The sequence below is a fragment of the Coptis chinensis genome, chromosome 6 (assembly GCF_015680905.1).
Source record: "Coptis chinensis isolate HL-2020 chromosome 6, ASM1568090v1, whole genome shotgun sequence".
In the NCBI taxonomy this organism is placed as follows: Eukaryota; Viridiplantae; Streptophyta; class Magnoliopsida; order Ranunculales; family Ranunculaceae; genus Coptis; species Coptis chinensis.
This window is the reverse complement of record NC_141461.1, coordinates 23,647,573-23,667,668: the sequence shown is the minus strand read 5'-3', so window position 1 is coordinate 23,667,668 and position 20,096 is coordinate 23,647,573. Positions and strand designations below refer to the sequence as shown.

General features: G+C 34.0%; 2 protein-coding genes across 7 annotated transcripts; one reads left to right on the top strand and one right to left on the bottom strand.

The window, feature by feature from the left end:
- Window positions 1-10,605: 10,605 nt before the first annotated feature.
- Window positions 10,606-15,759, top strand: LOC147492206 (ABSCISIC ACID-INSENSITIVE 5-like protein 5). Of its 6 annotated transcripts, none has more exons than XM_086563817.1 (6): window positions 10,606-10,730; window positions 11,031-12,374; window positions 13,979-14,050; window positions 14,150-14,179; window positions 14,868-14,938; window positions 15,374-15,759. In XM_086563817.1, the coding sequence occupies exons 2-6, from the start codon at window positions 11,127-11,129 to the stop codon at window positions 15,417-15,419; spliced, it is 1,467 nt and encodes a 488-aa protein (XP_086419943.1). In that variant the 5' UTR covers window positions 10,606-10,730; window positions 11,031-11,126; the 3' UTR covers window positions 15,420-15,759. The 6 variants fall into 6 exon arrangements, with proteins under 6 accessions (XP_086419943.1, XP_086419947.1, XP_086419945.1 ...); XM_086563821.1 differs by having other exon boundaries at window positions 14,868-14,943; XM_086563818.1 differs by having other exon boundaries at window positions 10,615-10,730; window positions 11,036-12,374.
- Window positions 15,760-17,693: 1,934 nt separating this feature from the next.
- On the bottom strand, window positions 17,694-19,135 carry LOC147492205 (mitochondrial metalloendopeptidase OMA1-like). The gene is made up of 2 exons (XM_086567440.1): window positions 19,039-19,135; window positions 17,694-18,040 (listed from the first exon to the last, which is right to left on the bottom strand). Exons 1-2 carry the CDS (start codon window positions 19,133-19,135, stop codon window positions 17,694-17,696), a joined length of 444 nt encoding a protein of 147 aa, XP_086423566.1.
- Between the last annotated feature and the right edge of the window lie 961 nt (window positions 19,136-20,096).

The following is a 20,096-nucleotide window of genomic DNA, read 5'->3' as shown; positions in this document are numbered from 1 at the left end:
TGTACAATGACAAAATTACTCCTGTGACGTACCTGAATCTACTATTTATCGACCCACTTTCTAATTTTCTATATATATATACTAGCAAAAGGCACGTGTTGCGCACGTATTCAACTGTGTAACCATTGTTTAACTTTCTCACGTGATTAGGAGACCCACCAATGAAGACAAATGGCAAAGTTTAGATATTAAAAAAAAAATTATAATTATACCCTTATAACATATGTGAAAGAGACTATTTTACCTCTATTTGTTTGATTTTTCCAAACATAAAACTCATTATGATTAGAAATTAATTTTAAAAACTATAAAACTATAATTTTGCCCCTACAAAATGACAAAAAAAAGTAAAAAATAAAAGAAAATGTGAAATTACCAAACTGCCTCTGTGACTTATGTGAAAGCATTATTCATCATACCCCATATTTTTCTATATAGTAAGATAGTAAAGATATTTATCAAAATTGAAAAGGAAACCCAACTGAAAAATTAGAAATCACACCCATTTTATATTTATATCGAAGTGAAAATCAAACAATACCAAAAAAATTTAACAAAAATAAAATAAATAATAATAATAATAATCCGGCTATTGCGAATGGCCAAATTGCTGACAAAAATTAAGGATCCAGCTATTGCCAATCAAAAATTAAAAGCCATTGAATGGTGCATCAAATGATTCATTTTAATAAAGGCTAGGATGTTAAATGTTCGCATGAGCAAATAGAAAAGAGAACACATATTCTTAGACTGAAATGGGTTGACAATAAATTTGAGAGGAATCTTGTTGTTTGTGTGAGGGTTTGGACCTTTGAGTTTTTCCAACCTTCTCTTTGAGAAGACACTACTGGAAATCTACTATGGTTTTTTTTTTTTTTAGACTCATTTGTGGCCCTTGGCAATAGCCGGACCAAAAAAAAAACAATACCAAAATCTACCAAATTTTCTATATTAGGCAGTGATGGTGTGTTCCCTATACCTATTGATGTTTTATAGTTTAATTTTGTTTTGGTATTGCCATTTAATTATTTTTTCATTTAATTTCTAGGGCAAATCTGCATGTATAATTGAATGTGATGTATGCTTCTTGTTATGTACAATGTTTCCTTCCTTTCATACTAAATGCTCCTAAATGTAAACTAGCTTGGTTGTTCATTACATATTTACAAATGAGATCCAATATGTACAATATTAAATACTATAGTACAAAAGTAAACTTGTTTGTTCACTAAAAAATTTCGAATTTCATACTAGAAGCCTGATCAAGTGCTATAAAATGGTAAATTTCTCAATCGCCCATGACAAATGCACATTGTGCTCCAACTAGCCATAACAACCAATTTTGACAAATTATATTCAACGCCAACTTTACACTTTTGCTCTTCAAGTAAGACCAAAACATCACTCTCTCTCCTCTTACACCTTCTCTCTCTCTCATTATCCTCCTATGATGTTGACTTGTTGATTTATGTGAACCACTCAATTTCATCGAGATGCATATAGCCAAAATAGATAGACGGTCCAGATTAAGTTTTGATTTTGTTTTTTTTATGTAATTAAAATGAATAAAAATAAATTAACAAAAAAAAAAGATAATTAAATCAAAATGCAAAAAAATATATACACAATGAAATAATAAAATAACAAAATCCATCTTCCTTGAAATAACAAAATTCATATTCCTTGCAAAATAATAAAATTAACAAAATTTATCTTTCACTAAAATAATATAATTCGTCTTTTTTGCAAACTCATTCCATCGATCCAACAAAACCGAAATTTCAAATCATGGTGTAATTCCCAAACTTCATTAGTAGATCGAATAATTATAAAGTCAATGTACGATAATAAAGTTCCTGATATACAATACACTTGAGTTTGTAAGTCCCTTACTTGTAAGATGACAAATGATGTAATGAATTTGGTGGGAAAACAACTAACAATAGTCAAGTTGCTGACATACAATGTATGTGAGCTTGTCAATTCCTCACATGTAAGATGACAAAATACATAATAAATTTGGCGGGAAAACTGTTAAGCGGGAAAACAACTAGATATATATCTCATTTTCTTTTCACATTTCTCATCATCAGTTCATTTTCTATATATATAACTTCTCTTATTTTCTTTAACTTTTCACTTAATTTCTCTCTTGTTACTCACATTCCCCGTTTACCATTTTCATTTCCCCTATCTTTATCTTCTTCATTTGAATAATGCTTTTTTAGCTTTACCCTTCTAAGACCACTTTGTGAGATCCAAGTCAACCCTAGTTGACTGTGTTCTTCCTCATGAAAAGACATCAATGTCCTTCCATGGATGCAATGACTTGGATTTGTTGGTCTTGGGTAACCCTATAGATGAAACTTTTGGGGGTAAAGCTAATCAGCCTAAGTTAGGGGGGTCAAGTTAGAAAATTGTTTGAATAACTCATCTCTCACAACCAATTATATTATCCATTTTCAGTTTTTGTTCATAATTCACATGGGATAAATTAAATACATATTCGTGTCATATTTTTGTTTGGTTGTGTTTGTATGGTCATCATTTATCTATAAAAATCCAATTTTGTAAGAGATATGAATATGTCATCAGTTCAATAACAATTGGTAAAACCCATCATTTAGTTTGGTTATACTTAAATGTTGTACAACAAATGAAAAATGTTCTAACTTTGTGTGTTTGGCTACGGTAAAACCCCATCTTAGTTGCAAGACGTTCGAGAAGGCCGGGTAAATTGTCAAGTAATAACTTTGTCAAAATGTATTCTCAATCTCTCTCAATTTATTTAGTAGTTCCAAGACGTTCAAGAATTGAAGGGTAAATTGTCCAATGGAAAAGAATTTCCAATACAATACCCTGAATTGATGATGAACACACTACTAAAAAAGGACTTTTAATGACGGCTAAAAACAATCATGATACACTTGTGATGACGGCTTCTAGGTGACACAACAACTGCCATTACTGGAGGCATCATAAAAAGTCTACCAAAACCGTCATAAAGTTTATGACGGCTATTAGTAAGCTGTCTTAATAGGTCATGCCCTCATGACGTATATTCATCTGAAAACATCATAAAATGAGAGAGATATTGTGTCACTTTTTCTGTACCTGTCATGATTTCTTTGCAAAAAACGTCAAGAAATGACAACGTTTCTTGACTGGTTTTCTATAGCCGTCATAACATAATTTTTTTTCTCAAAAAATAATAATAATCTACACTTTCAATTATGTATATACACAATACACCTGTAGATAATTTATAATTGAAAGCATTTAAACCTGTAAACAATCAACTCCAATGTAGAAACTTGAACCATAACATAAACTATTATGCGAAAAGTTGTATGTTAATTTACATGGTCCAAAACATTCATAAACTAATTAAATTTGAACACATCATACAAATATTCTAATCAACTATATATATACCCATCTAAATAAGCCTGCCAAGGTCTGACTCTTTCGTTTGTCAACCGAACATTGTCCACTGTCTCCCTTTCCAAAAAGAACTAATGCAAAGATTGATAGACTGTTGGAAATAGCTAGAGCAAGCCAAACACCAAAACCTTCTTGTGCAAGCTCCATGAATCCGCTTCTTCATATATTGGGTCTTAATCTTAACGTAAATAACCACCAATGTTGCACCAAACAACTTCATGCATTTTCGAGTCGAAAACCTAACATATACAGTATCCACAAATTTAATAACTTAATTAGTAAGTTTTTTTTTTTTTTTTTGGGGATTTAATTTTCAATAAATTTTAAAAAAATGAAAAATAGAAAAATAGAACTTCCTAGCTTGTAACAATGCAGTACCACTTGTGAACCTATAGATTCCAAATTTTCTTGCACAGGTAATGCAAAGATTGACTACCAAAATAATAACTACAAAATCAACATATAACACTTCATGAAGTTACATATAATATTGTGTTGCTTTTGACTTGATAAATTTCAACTAATTGTATAGGCCGAAAGCATTAAATTGCATGTAACTACCTTCATAGGATTTGCTATGTTCTCCCTAAAAATGTGATTAATGAGCTCATGACGTGACTAAAGTTACAAACCATAGAGCTGCAAAAGAGAGAGGGTTACACTTCAATCAATTATCACAAAATCATCAGTGAACACTTCAACAATACCAAAACCAACAATTCTAACACCACTATGAAGAGTAACACAACCATAACATGCCTGCTTGGGAGTATCCAACTTACTGCAAACATTTGGGAACTTTTTGTGCAATTGCAAAGAACGTCGGGTTGGGAGTCTCCACTTACTCTTAACCAAAAACAAAAGACCATCCAACTTACTGCAAAACATATATTGGGAAATTTCTGGCCAGCAGTTGTAAGGAATACCCGCTTCTCTGTCAATTTTTGCTCAAGCCCATGCTAAATAGTTGTCTTAACTTGTATGTTTGCTATCATAAGTCCAATGTCCTACCACCTCCTAACACAAGTGCATACAATTATCAAAACTTCGACTATCAAACAACCAAATGAAATAATTTAATGTCACGGAAGGCTAGAAAAATAATCATTCCAGTCTAGTGTACAAACCTGCTGGACTAGTCATGAATCAAGGACCTTCTATACTCCCAAAAAAAAAACTAGTCAACGAATACATACCACGTTCTTATGGTTATAAGTCAGGACCGTATTTTGTAAACAAAGTTTACCAATACTCATGTAGGTAACAAGCAAATCCATGACCTATGGCTTGGCAACATGCTCATTTTGAAAAAACATAACCTTGCAAAGGTCAAACACAAGTGTTACAGAGAAATGAGTGATGATACCTACCACTTACCTTAACCAAACGTATTTAGTGTGCACAATTTTTTTGGTAACCAAGAAATGACTCAAGTAGTTTATATCGTAACGATTAATTAATAAAAGGTGAATACATATGTTTATCCTAGAACTGCTAGGATTGCATGAAAAATGAAAAAAAAAAAAAAAAAAAAAAAAAACCAATAGATGATAAAGTGATGAGAAGTAGTGTCAAACCTAGCTTCCTGATGCTCCAGTTAAAAAGTAAATGTAGACAGCTGTGACTATTTGCTTTGGTCTTGTAATAAAACTAAAGCAATAATCTGGGATATACCCTATGTGTTATGTTCAATTTTCGAGCAGACTTCAGTACTGAAGTACTTAATCTCCAACAATCTCCCACAATCTCCCAATGCTTCTGAACACTTGAGCACCTAATTAAGAAAAGCCACTAGAAGTCCGTGTTATTCACATGAAGGCTAGAGAAAACTAAACACAAGTACCATATATCTAGTTTTCACCATTGATTATATATCAACTACAAAGCCCCCTACTACCACTTCTATTCACACTTCATACCCAACCATTTTTGAAACCCTTGTATTCTAAAAGGTGAGAAAGCAAGATTTATAACCAACTGTTAAATCTGCACAATCCATGAAACTACACTGGATAATTAATTGTGGAACAACTATTCCAGAAGAACTTGAAAAGTGAATTTGTGTGTTTTTTTAGTATATTATTTTGTGTAAAGTTTTTCTTCAATGTAATGTACGAACCTGATAGTTACTTTCAAATAATTAACCTGACCGAGTTACAAACTGAGAATTATGTTTGTCGCTCGTGTTTTTTTAGTATATTTTGTGTCAAATATCTCTTAGATGTAATTTATATATTCTTAGGTTACTTTCGAAGCATATGCCCGTCACTTTTATCGTTTTTGGTATTGAGTTGGTGGTGATTATTATTATTATTATTATTATTTATCTCTATTAAGTTCTAGGTTTTGTAAGTTGTAATATATTGATTTGTGATTGAGTTACAAATCAAGTAATAAGTTTATCACTTATATATTGTGTTTTTTTAGTACATTTTGGGCTAAATATTTATTCGATATAATGTATATATATTGTAGTAATTTTCGAAGCATATGTCGGTCACTTTTATGAATTTGACATTGAGTTTGCCTGGTGGTGATTATTAGATTTTAGTTGATTTTATTTTATTTTTTTTATTTTTTTAAAAGTCTCTCTAAGTTGTAATTTCTTGACTTGTGAACGAGTCACTTACTGAGGAATATGTTTGTCACTTATAGATCATATTTGTCGAATACTAAACTTGTGTTTTTCAGTACATAAGCTAAGTATATCTTGGATGTAATGTATATATATGGTAGCTACTTTCGAAACATATGTCAACTACTTTTATGATTTTTGGAACAGGACTAGTGATAATTGTTGAACTGTGAGCGAGTTACATACTGAGGAATCTGTTTGTCACTTATATATATCATATTTGTTGCATGTTGCACTCGTGTTTTTTAGTATATTTTGGGATAAGTATCTCTCCATGTGATGTATATATAAGGTACTTACTTTCAAAACATATGTCAACAACTTTTATAATTTTTTTTGGAGCTGAACTGTTTTATTTTTAAGATTCTCTAAGTTGATTGAATTACGAGGGAGTTAGATATTGAGGAATCTGTATAACAACTTATAGATAATATTTGTTGCATACCAAACTTGTATTTTTTTAGTACATTTTTTGCTAAGTATTAGTTTTTGGATCAATGTACATATATGGTTGTTACTTTCGAAAGATATGTCAACAACTTTTATGGTTTTTGGAACTGAATTTTTATTTTTATTTTATCATTTTGTTTTTTTTTTTTAAGTTTCTCTAAGTTGTAATTTGTTGAACTGTGAGCAAGTTACATACTGAGGAATATGTTCGTCACTTATATGATAATATTTGTTGCATGTTGAACTTCTATTTTTTTTAGTACATTTTGGGTTGACAGTTACTTTAGAAACATATGTCAGCAACTTTTATGATTTTTGAAATTGAACTGTTTTTCTTTTAATATTATTTTGTTTTTATTTAAAAATTTCTCTAAGGCGTAATTTGTTGAACTTTGAGCAAGTTTACATATTGAGGAATATGTATTTCACTTATAGGATAATATTTTGTTGCATGTCGAACTTGTATTATTTTAGTACATTTTGTTCCAAGTATTTATTATATATAATGTAAATATATGGAACTTACTTTCAAAAAATATGTCAGCAACTTTATGGTTTTTGGAACTGAGTTGTTTTCTTTTGTTGAACTTATTCTTTAATACAATTTCTCGGCTCGATCAGTTAGCAAAAAAAAGATTTTTTTTTTTTTTTTAAGTTTCTCTAAGTTGTAATTTGTTAAACTTATATATGATAGTTGTTGAATGCTGAACTCACGTTTTTTTATTACATTTTGAGTTAATAAGTTTCTCTTTGGTATAATTTCTCAACCTGCCGTTATATGAACTCCACTTATACGAACTCCATAAAAACTCCGTCATGAAAACCAATGAATTAGAAGCTGATTTTTTGTGGAGATGTTCTCTCCACAATATAGACCATCCTTATAAAAAATCAGCACATTTGAAGATGTCTAGACATATCAAAATTTGCTTACAATATTATAAAATTATCCAACGGTCTAGATTTTTCAAATTTTAAAACAACTTTTGATAATGTTAAACATTTTTGTTTGGGCTGAATTTTTGTAGGAAGATTCTCTATTATGAGAAAACTATATTCACAAAAAATCAGGCCTAAATTCATTGTATAAATCTATTTTTGGTGGTGGAGTTCATATAACGGGCTCGATTTATCAATATGGTAGTTACTTTTGAAATATATGTGACCTACTTTAATGGTTTATGGTACTGAAAGTGATTATTGATTTTATATTAAGTTTCTATAAGATGTAATATCTGAGTTACATAGTGCAAAACTAAAACTGTCTTTATTCTCAATCGTCTCATTTTCAAACATTTCAAACACAGGCAGCTCCCCCCTACACATACACATTGAGAATAACTACATTTAGTTCTTGATGACTTACAAACATTACCATTTTTGCATGACCTTCACCACCACCATTGTAACAAAGAAACTAATCTTACTATCCGTAATTATATTTAATGATAAACACCTAAAAGTGTAGTTTAAACCCTTTAATAGTATTATACGTAGGGCAATTATGTTTATAATAAAGGAGAGTTATTACTATTTACGTATTTTTTTGCATTTCAGGACTTGAAGTTGATTAGGTGACTAAATGCACTACTTTTGCAGGGAAAACGAGTTAAGATGATTGTTGATGAAGTTATACGTTTAAAGTCCAAGATTCATAAAGAAAAACTTTTTTCAAGTCCAGTCAAAACTGGGAAGTCAAAGTCTATCTGGGTGGAAAAAGAACAGAAAAGTCAACATAACTTTAACAAGACGTATCTTTGGATTCGGGCCTCGGAATTGGGACTACTTTATGTCAAAACGACCGAATCGGAATAAGATTTCCAATGGACCTGGCCTTTCCCCAATCAAAGCTGTAAAAGTAGACAAAAAGGGTATAGAAGTAAATTCCAGCAGTTGTGGCCTCTTTAGACTTGACCTAATGGACTTTAGGCTTACATTAAAGGCCTAAAGTTCCCCTTCTGACCCCTGCACAAAAATGTAGCCCTAACCCTCTCCTATATAAAGAGGGTTAAGGCTAAACACTCCTCTCCTCCTATTCTCCTTTTCGCTCTCAACCCCTTCGTTATAATTAATTTTAATGTAGTTAGGGTTAGAATAATTTAGTTTGTAGCCACCATTAATTTCCATCAATAAAAAGCTTAGTTTTTTAATTTCAATTATTGTATTTTCAATTATGTCTCTATTTAATTGTTTAGTTAGTATGATTCAAATGAAACAAGGCTAAACCTCCCATTAGAGGAGGTTTATGAAGCCATGTGAGAATGATTAACCATTAGTTTAGTATTGTTTGCAATAAGAACGTCAAGTTCTTTGTTGTGAGTGTCTAGAGTTTAGAGCCACCACCAAAGAGATTTGTGGTGGAGCTAAACTCTCATGCTAGTGAAATCTCGATCTGAGAGGACTTAATCTTCACTAGGGATTAAAACAAGCAATTCAATACTAACTAATAGTCAATCGAATCGCGTGGCGGATTAAACCCCTTATAATATCTTTCATCATCTTATTAAACACTATTTTACACCCTTAAATCTACTGATTTGACTTTCACTAGTAAACACATATTTCTAATCTAGACTTGCATCCAAGTAGTGTATGACTAGAGTGGTACGAACACGACTACTCCTCCCTATATCAACATGATTTATAGAGTTTCATATTTTGATAATTAATGTTTCCCTCTCTCCTTATCTACTGTTCATCAATAAACAATATTTTAAAAACATAATTAATATCATTTAATAGTTAGATTCGAAAAACGAAGAAAAAAATAAAGAAAAATTGAGTGAGAAAGAAAAATCACGTCCAAAACAAATGAGTGAAGGAATCAAAATTTCCATCTAAATCATGAGTTGCTGACAGTGTAGTTTATTTAGGTTGACATTGTATAAAAGTTTTACTAACTTATTTATACTGTTCAAGTGTCGTTTCATATTTTTGGATTATGAAAAAAGAGTGATGACATCATAATAATAATCTACTAGTGTTATCATAATTTTTGGAATTTCAATTTTGCTGAATTGATGGAATGAGTTTGCAAGGAAAATTATTTTAATTGAAAGAAATGTTAAAATAACTTTTCATAATTTCCTTGTGTAGTTAAATATTATTATTTTGATACTAGTCAACATATACAATATTTTTTTTTTTTGCATTTTGATTTCATTATATCAAATTTTTTTTACTAATTTTTTTTCTGCTTATTTTAATTTAATTACGTAAAAAACAAAAAAGAAACTCGAAAATCAAAACTTAATATTGATCATCTATCTATTTTGGTTGTATGGATCTCAATAAAATTGAGTGGTTCATATAAATCAGCAAGTCAACATTACGTGGGGGACAAGGAGAGTGAAAAATGTAAGAGGAGGAGAGTGATGTTTTGTTTTTATTTGAAGGGCAAAAATATAAAATTAGCATTGAGTTTGTCAAAATTGGTCGTTATGGATGGTTGGAACACACTGCATTTTTGTCATGGCCGATTGAAGAATTTAGCGGTTATAAAATGGGTCACTAAAAGAACAATAATTATCAAATATCAAAAATTCAAAACTGTCCAAATGGAGAAAACAGTGAAGTCTCAAATTGTCAACTAAGCTTATCAAATTCCCTTTGGATGATTTCAATTATCTGATTCCCTCTTGGCCAAACTCAAACTTTAGACTATCATGGTAAGTTGTTAACACCTAAATCCACAGTGGTTATAAAACTCAAAGGAAATAAAATTCCTGATAATGAACAAGATAATAGGAATTCAGGATTGGATGATTGGATATGAGTTGCCTAATAAAATCAGATCAACGAGACAGGTCATATAAATGGACAATTATCTTTCCCGTTAAGGCAAAAAACCTATAAAAAACAGTGCTTCAAAAAACGACAAAAACAAGTGACTCCTCATCCAACCCTCTGTCGGAAAGTATACACCAAAAAATCAATGGCTCACAATTCACCAAATATCAAAACCCCATTGGCTAAACATCAAAATCAAAAAGTTTCCAACCCCAATATACACATTACACGTTGCACAACACTGATGGGTTGCAGCAATATTATATTAAACAAAAAATTGCATTAAATACAAACTTCTCTCACTCTAAAGTCTTTAAGTGTTCAGCCGACATTAGACACTTGTCATCACCACCGAGTGTTCGAATCTGAAAGAACACCAAAGTTTTTGGGAGAAGGAAAAGAAAAAAAGAAGGTATTTTCTTTTATTTTCCTATTTTCTCTCTCTCTCTCTCTCTTGTCTTCTTTTGTTTTATGTCCTTTTATTTTTATTTAAAAAATGTAAATAAATGATTTTTTTTTAAATTTTTAATGATAAATTAGAAAATATATTTTTGAGAAATTGTTTGTTTGGGGTTTTGTTATTTGATGTAATAACTGTTAATTTGATCTGGATTGTTTAGTTTAGTGAGTCGAATTGTGGTTAGGGTTTTATTTTTAGTTAAATTGAATAGATAGGACTAATTTTGGGTATATGATGTGTTTTTTTTTATAGGGTAGTACTGTGTTTTAGTGACTTGTGGATGTGAAGTTGAAGAAAAGTGGAAAAGGAAGTAAATTTATTGGATTTAGGGGTTAAATATATTGAAAAATGGGATCACATATGAATTTTAAGAACATGGGAGAAGGAAGTAATGGAAGTGGAAGGCCGCCGGGGGATATATCGTTAACCCGGCAGCCTTCTATATACTCTTTGACATTTGAGGAGTTTCAAAATTCGATGGGAGGGTTCGGAAAGGATTTTGGATCAATGAATATGGATGAGTTTTTAAAGAATGTTTGGACTGCTGAAGAGACACAAGTGACGGGGACTGGATTTGGTGGTGTACCGGAAGGGGGGGGAGTTCCTGTTGGAGGGAATTTACAAAGGCAAGGTTCTTTGACATTACCGCGAACAATTAGTACCAAGACTGTTGATGAAGTTTGGAAAGAGTTGTTTAAAGAAAATAATGAAATTGTTAATGGGGGTTCCAATTTGCCGCAGAGGCAGCAGACTTTGGGAGAGATGACTTTGGAGGAGTTTTTGTATAGAGCTGGGGTGGTGAGAGAAGAAGCTCAGGTTGTTGCAGCACAACAACAGAATAATGGTGGTTTTTTTGGTGACTTATTGCCTAATAATAACAATCCTGGTCTCTCTCTGGGTTTTGGACAACCAAGTCAGAACAACGGAGTCCTAGCTAATCTGCTTGTTGGTGGTAATAATAATATAGCCACTACTCAATCCCCAAATCTTGCCATCAGTGCAAACGGGGTTGGTTCAACTTACTTGCAGCAGCAACAGCTGCAGCCGCAGCAACCGCAACAGCAACAGCAACAACAGCTACAACAACGACAGCAACAACAGATTCAACAACAACAGCAGCAGCAGCAGCAGCAGCAGCAACAACAACAACAACAACAACAACAACAACAGCAGCAGCAGCAACGACAGCAACAACTATTCCCTAAGCAACCAACCATGCCATATGCTTCTCCATTGCATATAACCAACGGTCAGCTAGCTAGCCCAGGCACGAGGGGTACAATTATGGGGATTGCGAATCCGACAATGACTAGTGGTTTGGCTCAAGGAGGTGGACTACAAGGTGGAGTAATGGGTATGGCTGGCCTAGGAGGTGGGGCTGTCACAGTTGCATCCGGGTCTCCTGCAAACCAGTTATCTGATGGTCTTGGGAAAAGTAATGGGGATTTGTCTTCGGTGTCACCAGTTCCTTATGCGTTCAATGGAGGTCTAAGAGGAAAGAGAAGCAGTGGGACTGTGGAGAAGGTTGTCGAGAGGCGGCAGAGAAGAATGATAAAGAACAGAGAATCAGCAGCTAGATCACGAGCTCGTAAGCAGGTGCCTATTCTTGTATTAAAATTATCCAATGTTTTCATGTGTGTTTCTATTATGCTGTTTCTTTTTTTGTTCAATAAAAAAATTCCTCATAATTTTGTAAGGTCATTTATACTTCATCTTGACTAAGTTCATCAGGAATTCCATCTGTAATTTTGCCCAATAGTTATGACCCTATCAGTATGTGTAAATTGTTAGGTTACATTGTTTTATTTCGAGGTAAATTTGCTCTCTTTCATGCAGACAAATAAATATGTTTTTTGTTTAAAAGTAATGAGACCAGATAAAGAAAGGGGGAAATACCCTGTATGAAGAAAGTCATATAGAGAGTCAAATCTCATACAACCAACTTTTTGAAGCAAATCTTGTTTTGGGTCTTAATAGTGGTTTCACCACCTCACCCTTGGACTATTGTTAGCTTACAACAGATTGTGTTAGAACCGGTTGCCTTCCCCTACACATCAATAGGGAAACAATTGCAAGGCTTCTCAAAATGCCATACTACTCGTGGATGTCAATCATCGTTTTTCAGAAACGAAAGCTAGTATGTGTCAACAACAAGTAAGAACTACGTTAGACCATGTGTGATTTCATTACGGTACTAAAATGCACCATTCTAGGGGAACTCTCAAGTTTGCTATGTAGTATATTAGCTAAGAAAAAGAAAAATCTACTATGTAGTAAGAAGTAATAAATACATGGTTTTTCCAACTAAGCTGTCATAGTTTTGCCATGCTACCAAAATAGGCATTGTGAGTGGAGCTCTCATGCCTATGTATAATTGGTTTTGATTGTTTAAAGGCGCTCAATTAGCTCTCTACAAAGTAGCTGATTTGAGTCGGTTTCAGAACCTTCACTCCTTTAGTATTGTGCGTCCAAAGTCACGTACAGTAAGACTACTCTTTGCTTAAGAGTTCCAATGGACCATTTAGATGTAATTTGATTCCCATATTGAGGAAAGTTCTTTTCACGTTCTACAATAAATTGCCTCAAAATTGGTTGATACGGTACATAAACCAATTCTCTCAATGGGGGAATAAATTCAAAGCACCGCCTTCAGTCTCATCTTTTGCGCCAAAAATAGTTATATGTAAGATAGATAAGAAACTAAACAACATAACTAGCATTAGACACATTGTAATTATTTTGGTTGAAGATCTATAGGATTTTCTGTTAGAGTAAAGATTTTTCTTGTTTGTTTTTTTTTTAATCGTGCCAAGGTTCATATATTTCACGACACAATTTTTGATTGGTGGATGTTTTACAAGTGTAGGTATTGAATTTCTCTGGGTATACAAGAACGTGTATCCGATGAAAAGATTGTGGGTATAATTCCAAAAAGTAGAATTGTCACTCGATGTTCAAGTAAAAACTTAATTTGTTCCATTGTTCCACCTCATAATGGACCGAACATGTAAAGATTATATAAAGTTTTATGTCCTTGATTTGGATGACATGTTCCAGGATCCTACTAGAAAATGCATATTTATTTATTTTGTGACTAGTTACTTTGTAGTAAGATACTCACAACACCATAGTGTTTTTTCTAGGCATGTGTTTTCTAAAATATTTTTCTGGTTTCTTTTTGTTTTTTTATTCTCTGTCAGGCATATACTATGGAATTGGAAGCAGAACTTGCAAAACTTAGAGAGCAGAATGAAGAATTGCAGAAGAAACAGGTGCATTTACAAAAATATTGAAGTTGACAGATTTTCTTTGCTGAAACTTTTATGGAGGCTTGTCTGTTAAAAAACTTGATGAGAATTTTGTTGTTGCAGGTTGAAATGATAGAAATGCAGAAAAGTAAGGTATAGGATCCTTTCCCTTACAGTATCTTATTCTAGTTCGTTAAGTTCTTGCAAATTTTATATAGAACATTATCTGCGTTAGACATATTGAAACTCGAACTGTTACTACTTTTATGGAATCTATGCTTCCAGCCTTTTGATCTTTGTAGCGCATACATTTATTTGTTAACACCTCTATCAATTTTTTTTAATCATGCTAGGGTTTAAGTTATCATACCAGTGTCGAAGGCCTGACAAAGAATGCACCATCGAGAGGTCCAAAACTCTCGACACAATTAAAGGCCTTTGGAAGACCAACCTTAATCTATATGATTGCCTGGATTCTACCTGTTTAAATTTAAAGTTTATTTACTTTCTAGTAGCCTGGAAATTTGTTTTGCTGACTTCCTAGGAAGGGAAGCAGGTTTCCCGGCATTGAAAATGGGATTAAGCCAGGCTAGTAAGAATTGATATTCTACCGGTTCTTTTTCTTGGATCTTTAAAATCCTTAAACTGCATAAAATCACTAGGTACTAGGGAATGAATTATCTATATTAAAAAAAAAAAAAAAAAGTGCATTGACAAAATTAGCCATTTCTTGAAAGGGGTTCAAATCCTTTAAGTGAGGTATTTCAGTGAATATCAGTATCGAGTGAACCAAAAATGTTTTTTGGTAACTGACTCGGATGTTTTTTGGTTGGTCTTGCAGGTCTTGGAGATGATGAATCAGCAAAAGATCCCTAAGAAACAATGTTTGAGGAGGACCCAAACTGGACCTTGGTAAAGTAATAGTTTTGGGCTGTGAACGTATAACCTGGTTATAATGTTAAATTTTTGTATGGTGAATAATTAGATGTACATGTACATAAAGAAGGTCAAAAAGTGGTGTGTGAAAGACCTAAAAAAAAAAAAAAAAAAAAAATTAATTGATGTACTTTATGTAGATTAGGCCTTCCTGTTCTGTGATCTCGGTTTGCATCTCTATAAACATCCAGGATGACTTTTGACTAGATTAGTGTAACAGACAGTCTTTCCTTTTTGCTTTCAGAAACATCCGTCCTCAAAGCTCAGTCGTTTTTTATTATTACAATTCTTATTATATTTTTTCATCGTGTATGAAGTATGGGTGACAATTATTAGCGAGCATTAAGTATATCGGATTAATGCATCTCGTCTGGTTGTCATATACCGTTCTTTTTTTCCTTCGTTTTTCAGCTTTCTTTTGTCTGTGGGGACATACTTCAGATGGGGAGATGCATGAAGTTTTATTTAGGCTATTCACCGATTCCTGCTCATGGCGTGTCAACGTTTGTGAAACTAAGTCGTGTTACTTACGTATTTCGTTACTTTGTGTATTGGTGTTGGACTGAGACTTGGTTTAAACAGGAACATAGATATATTTCGAGTTCATATTCGATGTAAGATACTAAGGAGTATACACATAGCTCAAGCTACTCATCCATGTATATTGCGTACAGTTGCATTGCAACTGACTCTGTAATCGTATAATCAAGGTGGCCTCATCTCCTAGATGAATACACGGTTGCATTGCAACTGACTCTGTAATCACATAATCAAGGCTACCTCGTTTCCTAGATGAATCCTTTTGTAGGACACTTGTACTTGGTTTTCTCAGTTATCACCTCACCTTGCTAGTATCATTGCTTGACAAGGGACGCATAATGCAACAAATTCAGCGTTCTACGTCACAATCATGCATCTTGCTTAACCATTACTCATGTGTCTTGCTTAACCATAATCTTGATTCGGAGACACACATGACCTCGACATCCTCAAATGCAGTCGAACATGCTGTGCGTACTTGGATTAATTCATCAAGCGATGGCAGTGAACTACCCTGACAATATCTTTTCACTTGTACATGTTAGTCCGTCCCCGCATGAGGGGTGCCGGGTGCGTGCAACTCTTTAACGTGGTAATTTCTTGCTCGTTAGGAATATAGTACCACTTTTACCACTGGCGATGAGGTAACTTTTATTGATAGAGTGCTTCTTTGGCAAACCTGTGATGGGAAAATCCCGTTCAAATTATTGAATGCCTTACTGTTACTGATTCTTTTAACTTTTTTAAGCTAATGCGTAACTTCACTAAGCATTACATGCGCTCCGCAAAAACAAAGAAGAGTTTGATGCGTTGGAGCACCTATAAATCTCATTGAAAAAACCTAGAAGAGGACCAATTTTATCTGGAAGTCTAGACAAAAATGACAGTAACGTTCTTGATGTTTATCGGAATTTCAGGACTACAGAATTCAACTACTTTCTGTTCCAGGACTATTTGAAGTTTCTCCTTTATTTTAGAAAAAGATCAAGGATAAAATTTACTTTTTCCTCTTTTTAGTTCTAGCACCACAATTCACAATGCTGTTTCACTCTCTGGTTCGTTGGTTATGTAAAAGAAGTCCTAGATGAATTTGATACATGTAAAAGAACAAAAACATTCTAGGGTATAACGAGCCAAGGGGTTTTCGTTAATTAGCCTAGTGAGTTGGTTCCAAAACATGCAAGAAAAGTAGAAAACAACCACTGGTGTCCACTTCAGATTCCTGGAAGTTCAGGTTAATGTGAGCTCATGTTGCTTGGCATTTTTAGTTAGAGCCAAGGAATTTGGAGATCAATAATACTTGGAGGAGTTGGAGGCACTACTCCAGGGAATCACCACTCTGATAAAAAACAATGCAAAGTGATCAACGTTATTGACTTATTGGCATGCTGCTACTTGGTTAGTTGGTTGAAAATCAATACTGTTGCGGCTCAAAAGTAATCATTCTTCTTGCCTTAGGGGCGTGCAACGTTTTCAGGAGTGTTCTGGTTTGAATGTTCTTCCAAATGGATTTTCATCAAATCATCTCACATCTGCAATACAAGTCATCTGCAACAGGACAGCAGTCAATTTCCTGTTCCGATGGAACAAAAAAGTTGACACACCTCTCAGATCAAACTTCGCATATAAATGTACTTGGATCAAGAACAATGCTTATTAAATTGATGTACATAAATCATAACGCAAAAGAGTACCCTTTACTCTAGAATATAATATATATACTACTTGGAACAAGAACAATCCTTAGTCAATTTCCTGAATACTTCTGCCGCATGTCGAGCAACAGTGTGTGTAGCGCCATGCTGAAAACTTAAAACTATCCCAGCGTCTATCACAGTGTCTGACCTGAACATTTGGAGCAATCCTGTGAACTCCAAAATCTGTCCACCAGGGAGGCAGAAAGCTCCGCACTTTAAGCACTTCATTTCCTATTTCTTAACCATAACTTGTATCACGCCCCACTTTATAAACCTTCGACCGTAGATTGTAAACCTCATCCTTAAGTTTGAAAATATCCTATCGAAAAAAAAAAACAAAATACACTTTGAAGATGATGTTCAGGTAAAAAAATATCCCTCGTCTACTCGTCTACATTAGTTTTCATTTCATTGCAAACCGTGCCTTTCGTTTCCATATCTCAGGCTTTACGGTTTGATAGATAAGTTACCAATTCAAAATACTCCGACCATGACTACTGGACTGGACTGCGTGGTCTTACCTCCTCATATATGGTGAGTGCTTGTTCCATAACATGAGCTTGAGCCAATAAGATTGCTCTTTCCTCATGGGATGGATAGATATGAGACCCTATTGACAAATCAGGATAAATCGAACTGATCTTCCTCCAAAGTTCTGGTGTAATTCGAGGATCGTATCCTGCTGAAGCCATCAATAGTAGCCCAAGGTAATCTGCTTCCACTTCTATCTTACGACAATCTACTAACATTTTTGGGAATTCAGCCAAATGTCGAGCTACAACATGCCCAACTTCATGGCCAATGAACATTGCCAATTCACCATCGGTAAACGCTTCTAGTGCTCCTCAACAAATAAAAATATTTCCACCAGTTATACAGAACGCTTGAATCCATAACGCATCCACCACTAATATATTCCAATTGAATTCATCATAATGATTTAACCCCGAAGCATTACTATTTGGATTACGCTTCACCTCTCTTTCTAGTCCTTGAATAATATTTTTCAGTATCAATTTTGCCCTCATACTTTGAGGATGCTTCTCATCTAAGAGTCTCTAGGTGGCTTTATATTTGGTCGCATCCTTCAAATTTGAAGGAATGCGTCGGAATTTGCCGAAATTCCATCTCTAGGTGGTAGTATTTGTGGTCGCATCACCTGTTTGTTCGTATTTTTGTTCGCAAATTTGGCAATTTGGATGCGGATGCGGAGCGACATTAGTAATGTCGCGCGCCATTGCAAATGTCGCCCCACTTTTTTTTTTGACTTTGACCAGCACCACGCGCCAGTGGTACTGTCGCGCGCCACTCCTAATGTCGCGTGGGTTACTTTTGGAATGGTTGCGCGCCACTCTTAATGTCGCGTGGGTTGTTTTGGAATTAGACCACACGCCATTATTAAGATCGGGCTATGACAGCATACCAATGGCGTAGCGACATCAGATTGGCGCGCCAAGCATCTTAATGGGCGTGTGGTGGCCCCTACAATCAAATTTGCGGTCGAAATTTGCGACCACCTAAAGTTGGTAGAAATTTGGGACCAGTTTCTGTGGTAGCATTCTTCAAATATGAAGAGTATGCTACCACCACCTAGAGATGCTCTAAGAGTTTCTCTTTATATTTCAACTTATCATCTTCCAACGCCAAATCTCCTACTAGTTTCTCTGTCATAGGTGAACAAATGACAAAATGCCTACGATTTGTGAAGGGTACATTTTCGATACCATGATAACATAGAGTACTAACCACAATCCCAGAACCAAGAGTAGCATATACAACCCATCTCTTTGTTTTTTTAAACTTAATATAGTCTTGATTTCGTAGAAGTAGGAGGCTTACAAGTAGGAACAATAGTGTTACCATAAAGTTGAGCAGTTGAATTAGTGAGATTGTAAAATGAGGTGATTCCAAGCTTTGCTCTCCTGTACCAACTCATGATTCTGATGTTTAAACTTAAAACCCTTTCTTTTGATATAAGCTTTTACAAATATTTGTGGGTTGTTGCTGTGTGTGCTGAACAGTGAAAAAAACCTTTTCTTGTTAGACAAGAAGGCTTGTGGATCCGTTAGCCCTCTTCGGCCCATAATAAACAGAATCGTTATTCAGATTTTTGAAGGAATGTTTCAGCCATCACGTACTGCAAGAAGATGACAGTTTTAATCATCTAACAAATGAGTATTTCCAATCAAAATGTGTTAACGAAAAGTTCAGTTATTCCTTCACATCTTTTATTTATGTGAACCTTTATGTCCAAGTAAAAACTTGTTCCACCTCATAATGTGACAACTTCAGCGTTCCACATCATAATCATGCATCTTGCTAAACCTGAATCTTGATTCGGAGGCACACATGACCTCTACATCCTCAAACGTCAGATGAAAAACAATCCAAAGTGATCAACGTTAATTGGCATGGTCATACTTGGTTGAAACTTGAAAATCAATACTGTTGCGGCTCAAAAGTGGCCATTCTTCTTGCCTTAGGGGTGTGCAACGTTTTGCAAGTGTATTGTGGCCTGAATGTGATTCCAAATGGATTTTCATCAAATCATCTCATATCTGCAATACAAGTCATCTGCAACAGGACAGCATTCTATTTCCCATTTTGTTGTAACAAAAAAATTGACACACCTCAAATCAAACTCCGCATATAAATTTACTTGGAACAAAGAACAATGCTTAGTAAATTGATAGACAAATATCATAATGCGAAAGAGTATCCGTTACTATAGAATATACTATATATAAAAAGAACAATGCCTAGTCAATTTCCTGAATTCTTCTTGTTGCATGTCGAGTAACAGTTTGTGTAACACCATGCTGAAAACTTAAAGTTATCCCTGCGTGGAGCAATCCTGTGAACTCCAAAATCTGTTCACCAGGGAGGCAGAAAGCACC